This window comes from Capsicum annuum, chromosome 6 (assembly GCF_002878395.1).
Source record: "Capsicum annuum cultivar UCD-10X-F1 chromosome 6, UCD10Xv1.1, whole genome shotgun sequence".
Classification (NCBI taxonomy): domain Eukaryota; kingdom Viridiplantae; phylum Streptophyta; class Magnoliopsida; order Solanales; family Solanaceae; genus Capsicum; species Capsicum annuum.
The window spans coordinates 93,661,898-93,670,880 of record NC_061116.1 but is presented as its reverse complement, the minus strand read 5'-3'; the positions used below and the strand labels follow the sequence as shown (position 1 = coordinate 93,670,880).

General features: G+C 32.5%; 1 protein-coding gene across 1 annotated transcript; it reads left to right on the top strand.

Annotated features, from left to right (window-relative positions):
* The first annotated feature begins 6,135 nt into the window (after positions 1-6,135).
* On the top strand, positions 6,136-8,072 carry LOC107873335 (adenine/guanine permease AZG1). The gene has a single exon (XM_016720145.2). The coding sequence runs from the start codon at positions 6,235-6,237 to the stop codon at positions 7,975-7,977; it is 1,743 nt and encodes a 580-aa protein (XP_016575631.1). The 5' UTR covers positions 6,136-6,234; the 3' UTR covers positions 7,978-8,072.
* The last annotated feature ends 911 nt before the right edge of the window (positions 8,073-8,983 follow it).

Here is an 8,983-nt window from a genome sequence, read left to right as displayed (position 1 = left end):
TGTCATTTGATCTTTGCTCACGTGCGGTTAAGCAACATTGTTGGTGAGACCTTTTCTAATACTAATTAAAGTTTAAGAGGGGGCTAAATTAAAATTTTCTGTGAGTCAACCATTGACCCCTCACAGTCAACTTGCCTGCAGATCAGTACACTTCACAAAACAAATTAGATTTGAAATAAACAAGCAAGTAAATAATTGAATTTAAAGTAAAGACATAAAGATTTATCCTTTTTCAAAACACCAATATGGTGCTACTTCCAGTCCCCTTGAGTTTCAACATTTTCTTAGATCTTTCAACGTTGGGCTCGAGTACAATGATGAGAAACAAGTTTCGAAGACTTATTTTGTTCTTTATATCTAGTGACACAGCTTCAATTTGTATTACAAAGTTGACTTGATCCTATTCTTTATATAACTATTGTAAACTAACGATAACAAAGCTTTGTGAGACTAAGATTGCGACACTTTGAGATTTCTCCTTGAAGTTGCATAAGTGCTTTAGCCTTTTGTCTTTTCTTTTATAATCTCCAGCTTCTTTTGTCGTTGTTCTTTATAAGAAAACCCAAGAGATTTCTTCTCAAAAAAGGATTTTGAATTGATTCCTTGATTGGGGGATGGCACCATAAAGTACATCCATATCAGCTATGTTTATACGTGGTGTAACTTTCATAGCTATACATGTCCATATAAGATATGTCCATGTAGAGGTTGTTGTCTTCCTTTCTTTTTCTTTTAGTCTTGATTGATTTGATATGCCGTGATTTGGGGATTATGATCCTTCATCTATTTATTTTTGTACTTGATTGATTTGCTTGTCATAATCTATACATATCATAGATCTCCATGAGTTGATGCTCTTCCATTTTTGGAGTCGGCTCTCTTGCTTGCTTCCATTCTGAATTACCCTTCTTTGATCCATCATACCTTTGTGTGACATATCTTTTCATCATTAGCGATCGTCAAATTATCCTGCAAAAGTTCACTCATTAGTTTTGTCATTATTAAAACTTAAATATAGGAGGCTTATAAATTCCACCTAAGATAATGGCAACTAAGGTAAGTTCTACCCCAAACTTAACTGACTAAGGCAATCTCCTTATTGGTTGAGTAACTAAAGCATTTCCATCCTAAACAAAAGCCTACAAGGTCAACTTCACCTAAGGTAATGGTTAACTAGGCTTATTATGCCCAAAAGCGATATCCAAAATATCTTAAATGGTCCAATTAACCAAAGTGTTGTAATTTATCACACCAACGCCTAAAATCCATCCCAAATCTAACACAATATCATAAAAATACTATGAATTAGCTTAATCTAACAAGGGGTAAAACCTAGCCTACCTGAATGCCGAAGAAAGCTCAAAAAATTCACTAAATCACCATTTTTTTCCTTTTGAGAAGCTTTCACAAGATGCCAAGCTATCAAAATCATATTCTAATCATCAATATGAGAATAATGATATCCATATTGCACCATTTTCACTAAATCACCATTTTTTTCCTTTTGAGAAGCTTTCACAAGATGCCAAGCTATCAAAATCATATTCTAATCATCAATATGAGAATAATGATATCCATATTGCACCATTTTGCTTCGGATTCAAAAATCATACTTAAATTCTATGTGGTTCCCACTTAAGAAAATCATTTCTGAAATCAACCCAACATTCTCTCATGCTAAAGGAGTTATTACCCTTTAAAATGGGTGAAATTTAAGCAAATTTGGGGATAAAATTAAGCCTCCAAGGTTTAGAGATTTTTGAACAAGAAATGAGAGAATCTACCATGAAAATAGTAAATCTTACCACAAATTGAAGGAGAATCACAAAAACAAGCGTTACTCAAGCTCCCAAATCACCCACAAAATTTAATTTTAAGCTATCTCACTATTTAGGGTTTTAACTCTCTTAAAAATGAATAAAGAATGGCAAAACGGGCTAAAAAGGGACTATATATACCCATCCCGGGTGCTTAGTTATCGCTATCGCAACACACGTATCATTATCGAGATATATTGGGGCTGCACCATGGTATCACAATCGCGATATTCATCTCTGCGATCGCGGCTTCTGCCACCTTGCTCAAGGAAATGGCGATCCCGGCTAAAGTCTTGCTAATAGCGACGACACCAGTTACAGTTGAGACTTACAAATGGACTATGCAACCATACTAAATTCAACGTTCTGGACTCAATGGCATAGTTGAAATGTTCATCCACAGTAATTTCGATAAAAAGTAGGTCCCACACCCAATTTCTAATTTCTTAACTTTTTGATTAGTAGGTTGAAATGAGCCTGGGTACCTCGGGACCCAAACTAAGAGTCCACCTAACTTGAAATCAATATTTCAAAGCTGCTGGAATAGTCAGAATTAGCGTATGAGGTCTTTTGACTGAAATTTTCACTGAGGTGGCTAATTTGACTAGTAAAGACTTCAAAATAAGGAGTTACACTAAAAATCAAATGAACTGTCGGATAACCGAACTATCAGTTCCAACAAGTGATAAATGACATGGGACAACTATAGTAAAGCTCTAACAGTTAAAATAAGCAGAAATATGAAAAATAATCTGAAGGGTCATTATATCTACTTATAAAAGCATTAACTAGAAATGCAGTACAACAAACTAGTGAAGGAATGGGACTAAAACTTATAAATTAAGCACAAGTAATGAAAACTCAACTATGAGTTAGTATATGCTCTAACAATATAAGTTCAAAGGGTAATAAAAAGTTGTTTTTGTTGTTGAAGAACAAATCTCCTAGTTGAGATCCTTAATTCCAGTGTCCTATTTACGGTTATGTGATGAGTTTAGAAGTTGTTAAATGCATGTAATAGAAGGAGTATAATGATAGATTTCAAAGTGCATACTATTACAAGAAAGAAGGTGAATCAATCTTTAATGAAATTATAAATGTATGTCGTAACATAGACATAAAGTCTATTTTCACCTATATAATTATTGAGGTGGTGCCACTTAAAATTAGATTTATGGATTTGATCTTATAAATATTCATAAATTTGTATGAGCATATTGTAGTAAACGTGCTAAAGCAAAATATTGAATTATTTTTGCTACTTAATAATATTAGCAAAATATTAAATTAGTTTTGCTACTTAATAATATTACGTGTGTGATACTTTTGACTTGACAAAAAGAGTTGTGGCTCAAATCTTTGAATATTAATAACTTCATCAAAACTTTAAGGTATTTAGACTAATGAAAAGTTCAAATCTCGATAAGATACTTTTTGATATGTGTGATATTATGAGATATATTATAAACTAGTGGGGGATTGCAAAGTATAGTTGTAATATGTGGGTTCTCCCATAAAGATGGTTTAAAAGCACCCTTAAGGTAATATAAGGTCAAGCTCATTAAGTCTAATAAGTTAAATAAGTGTACTTGTACATGTATATGTTTAATTATACTAGTTTAACTGCATGTGTCTTGCACATGAAACGTTTGATTATTTAAATCACTTTTCAAAGATCATTCACACTTTAATATAATAATTTAAATATATATTTTGGTGTAAGCACATATATATTTTACCACTAGAAGTTTCAAGTCTTTGATTAATCATCACTTTTGCATTTGTCATACAATACATCTTTCCCTTGCTGCTAGAGACAAAGAGAGATGCATCAATTTGAATCATATTTGTAGTACGATTATTTTTTGCTACATTTAAAATCGTTTCTTATTTTTAAAGTTAAATCTTTACAAAACCATTGATTATATTCTTATTATGTACTTAAAACTTTTAAAAATTTGTTACTTCTTCAAATTTTTCTTATTCTAATATTTTTATATATATTTCTAGATTTTTCAAATCTTTTTAAAATCAAATTTAGTTGATTTAGAATTCTTAAACTAATGAAAAATCTATTTAGTTGTCATTAATTTTGATAACTTATAATAAGTAAAGGTTTTACCATATCTATTTAATTAATTTTCAACTTTTAAATAGTAGGAAAATAGTGAAAAGACGATTTTATCTTAAGTAAAAATTTTTAATGAAGGACAAAAAGTTCAAACAATATTTCTAAGATCCTTCACATTTTTAATACAGTAACATATACTCATATATATATCTAAATGAATTGGACTTATCCTTGAAATGCAGACCGGGTCGAATATTTAATTAAAGATTATATTTTCTTATTTATTTTTTATATAAAATAAAGAATTCTAATAATAGTTGTGCCTGTTAAAAAAAGTTACATCTATTCAGAATAGTTATGTCTGTTCAAAAAATTGTCTTGTTTTAGAAAAGGAGCAATTATTCAGACTTTATAAATACGAATGAAAATTTAGAAGCAGGGTGTTGAAAAGTCAAAGAGAGAAAATGAATTGGGGAGTTATGATACCTAGGGTGAAAATGAAAAGAGCTTGGGGGGGGGGGGGGATAAAAAATATATTCATGTTTGAATTTTCAAAAAGGAAAATACTTTTTTAGAAAAAAGTTGGTTATCTATTGTAGCAGGTCAATGTGACTTGATGATGTAAAAAAAATTATCACAAACCTTAAATTCATTCTATTATTAATTGAAAGCCAACTCGTCCTTTTTTGGCTACTTAAATAGTGCAGAAGAAGACATTTTAACTAAAATGATTTTGTAGGTAAAATAGTACTTTCTCTATTTCACAATAAGTTAATTGTTGGATTTTGACATATATATTAAAGAAAAAAAATAAAGACACATGATACATCACTCTTAATATATATTTAATAGAAGATAAATTTTAAATTGTGAACCATTCACTTATTTTGAAATATTAAAATTACTTCAATAATTTATTTATTGTGAAATAAAGGAAGTAATAAGTAATTTTTATGTGACAAATTAAAAATATAGAATTGAATTAGCTTTTGAGCTATCAAACTCGTCAATTCCTCCATCTGCAAAAGAGAAGAAACGTTTGCCTCATCTTCAACGTCATGCCTATCGTACTTTTCCCTAAAAAATGCTAATGTCGTTACGGGCTTACGGCTATGCGGATTCAAACAAATTGATTTACAAATTTAGTACTAAACGGATTCATTTTCTTTTTTATGGAAAAAAAAAAAAAAAAAAAAAAAGCATAATGTTTTTGGCGTTTTGCAGATTCTATTTGGGCCAAAACTGTCAATTCATGTCATTTTTCCAATTTCCAGAATTTAACTAAAAAAGAAAAACGAAAAAAGGTTTGAGAATTTTTTACGCTAAAACAAAGATACCCCACCTCTTTCATCTGCAGCCGAATCTCTCTCCAACCCTTATTCCCAACTGGGACTCTCCCAGTTCCTTTCCCTACTAAAAGACAAACTCTAACCCGCCGCTTACACAACTTAAATAAAATTTAAAACATAATTAGTAAAAAGTGTTCCTATTGATTAAATTATTATTTGAAAATATATTTAAAAATGCTGACAACTGAGGTTGAATGGGAAAAAAATTCAACAAATGAGTTTGTCAAATTTTTTATGATTAAAATAATGAAAATACATGGCAATGGAACACCTTTAATATATAAATTTCACATAAATAATCAGACGATTCCTTAAATATTTTTACACTAAATGTGTCATGATGATCATGAGCTTTCAGTATTATTATACTTTTTGAAAAAAAAAGTTCATTTTACTGAATGGATCTTCAATATTAATTAGATAATTATGTAAGAATTTGCAAAACAACTGTCATTTTTAATTGATGAAATAATGAGAGATAAATTTTATACACAAAGGCTCATCTTGATCAAGAATATTTTTATAATTTAATTGAAGGTGCAATACTTTGACCACGATGAGCTTTAAAGTGTGAAAAAATTATCTTTCATTAATTCATCAATTTTGAAAATGTCAGTTTTTTCAAGTTCTTACATAATAAATTTAGTATAGAAGGTGTATTCATTATGATGAGCTTTTTAAAAATAAAAAAAATGTCAAAGATCATGATCATTAGAACACATTCAGCGTAAATAATTTAATGAACAGTTTTCTTTTTAACATGAAATTTACACCATTGTTCATATATTTTTACCATTTTAATTATAAAAAATCAAACAAATTCATTTATTGAATTTGAACGGAAACATCATTTTAATTCAAAATTCATATAAATGTGTAGTCCTCGTATATAAAGGGAGTGGCCAGCCTTTTTGATCCGGAAAAAAAAAAGTTGAAGCCCCATACTCCACCTATCTTTTCACACTAGCAGTTATTATCACAAACTTCACGACCCACCATGGACGTGGAGTCTAGGATACCACAACCGCTGCCGCATGCGCCATCGTCGAACGGCAAACAATCTCCGGTTACCCGTCTCAATGACTACGTGGCAGAAAGCCGAGTCGGCAAGCGTTTCAAACTCAAAGAACGTAATACTAACTTCACCACTGAGCTTCGTGCTGGAACTACGACTTTTCTTACCATGGCGTATATATTGGCTGTCAACGCCTCTATCCTCTCGGACTCCGGCGGTACTTGTTCAATTTCCGATTGTATTCCATTATGCTCCGACCCTACTATCCCGCCGATAAACTGCACCAACAATACTAATCTCCGTTTAATCACTCCTGATGTTTCCTGTAAATTTGCACCTGTTAACCCAGGTTACGCTGCCTGCCTTGAGAAAACCCGGAAAGATCTGATTGTCGCAACGGTGGCTTCTTCTCTCATCGGATGTGTTATTATGGGTGTTTTGGCCAATTTGCCATTGGCATTAGCTCCTGGAATGGGAACCAATGCCTACTTCGCCTACACGGTTGTTGGTTTTCATGGTTCAGGAAATATTTCCTATCAAAGTGCATTAGCCGCAGTTTTCATCGAAGGCCTCTTGTTTTTACTCATTTCGGCAATTGGTTTGCGGGCCAAGCTAGCTAAGCTAATCCCGAAACCAGTCCGAATCTCCGCCGGCGCCGGTATTGGGCTTTTCCTCGCCTTCATTGGCCTACAAAATAATCAAGGTATTGGGCTCGTTGGGTACAATTCATCAACACTGGTCACCCTCGCGGGCTGCCCGCTATCATCCCGGGCAGGAGTAGCTCCGGTAATGGCCTCCGTAAACGGAACCATGACTCTCATCTCCGGGGGCACCGTTTCCGGTGATATCCTATGTTTGCATGATCGCATGGAGAACCCTACACTTTGGCTTGGTATAGTTGGATTCATCATAATTGCATACTGTTTGTCTAAAAACATTAAAGGTGCAATGATTTATGGCATCCTCTTCGTCACGGCAGTCTCATGGTTCAGAAATACCAAAGTAACCGCTTTCCCCAACACTCCGGCAGGGGATTCGGCGTTCGAATATTTCAAAAAAGTGGTGGACGTTCACAAAATTGAGAACACAGCAGGGGCATTGAGTTTCAAAAGCATAGGTAAAAGTTACTTCTGGGAAGCTTTGGTAACTTTCTTGTACGTAGATATATTAGATACAACTGGTACACTGTATTCAATGGCACGTTTCGCCGGTTTCGCCGATGGAAACGGCGATTTTGAGGGGCAATATTTCGCCTTCATGTCAGACGCATCAGCTATTGTTGTCGGATCACTGTTAGGAACGTCACCAGTAACGGCGTTTATTGAATCGTCAACGGGTATAAAGGAAGGTGGGAGAACAGGGATGACGGCGTTAACGGCGGCTAGCTGTTTCTTCCTGGCGTTTTTCTTCACGCCGTTACTAGCATCGATACCGTCGTGGGCCGTCGGGCCGCCGTTAATATTGGTTGGAGTAATGATGATGAAGTCTGTGGTGGAAGTAGAGTGGGATGACATGAGGCAGGCTATTCCGGCATTTGTGACTTTGATTTTGACGCCGTTAACTTATTCAATTGCTTATGGTTTGATTGGTGGAATCGGGACTTTCATTGTTTTGCATTTAGGGGATTGGAGTCTTGGGTGGTTGAGGAAATTGGGGGTAATTACGGGGTCAAGTAGTAATATTGCGGTTTTGGATAATGGGGCCAAGGAGTTTACATATATTTAATTGTGTAAAGCATATTGAGTTGATTGATTAGATATGACTTATATTTGTCTTTTAGCAGTTATCTTTTGTATGTTAGTGGTTTTTAGAAGATCGAATTTCGATTTTAGTCTTTTAATCTTTTGAAATAGAAGAAACTGTTAAAAATTAAACGATTTTAAAAGATTCTGTGTGTAAATTTTACTCGTCCATAAATATCACTTTTAACTATAGCTGTTAATAGAGGCCTTTATTTGTGCTAATTCATATGAGTTTTTAAACGGGTTAGATTGGATTGACTTATTAATATGACAGGTCAAAAAATAATAAGTTTCATCCATCACACTGTGAATGTTATTTTGAAGTATGTGAATGTTATTTTAAAGTATTTAATTTATATGAAATTACACATTAGATATCTAACCCCCTTCTAACTCCTCCCTCCAATTTAATATCAGAGCCTAGTAGTTAAAATACTAACAAATGGACAATACATAAAAATCACAAAGATATAAAGAACTAAAACAAATAATATCTGAAAAACAAAAGAAATTAAAAATAAGGAGAGAAATGCTACAATATATCATAATTGTTGAAGTATGTCAAGAATCAATAAATATACAAAGGGAAGCAATATCACATTTGAAATTACAAATAGATAGCTTAGATTACATATATCAACATGACTTACATACTATTAAGTAGATAAAATGAACAAAGAAAAATTTATAATAGATGAAAAAATATATGAAAACTATGAAGGATAAAAAATAAGAATAGTTTTTTCTAATTTAGGAAGAAGATTTAAAAAAATAGGCGAACATTTATATTTAAATGCTAGAAAAAAAAGAAGAATTAAAATTAGAGGATAAGTTAACGGTTATGGTAAGGATAGCAAAAGAAAATGAAGAAATGGACAGGAAAAAAAATAGATAAGATAAAACAACAAACTACAGATGAAATACTAAAAATAGAAGAAATAAAAAATAATAGGATTTCAGAGTTAGAAAAGAAATTGCAAATGCTAAAA

Bases quoted from the DNA above. Each gene is read 5' to 3' on its own strand.
- LOC107873335 (XM_016720145.2), top strand. From the start codon at position 6,235: ATGGACGTGGAGTCTAGGATACCACAACCGCTGCCGCATGCGCCATCG.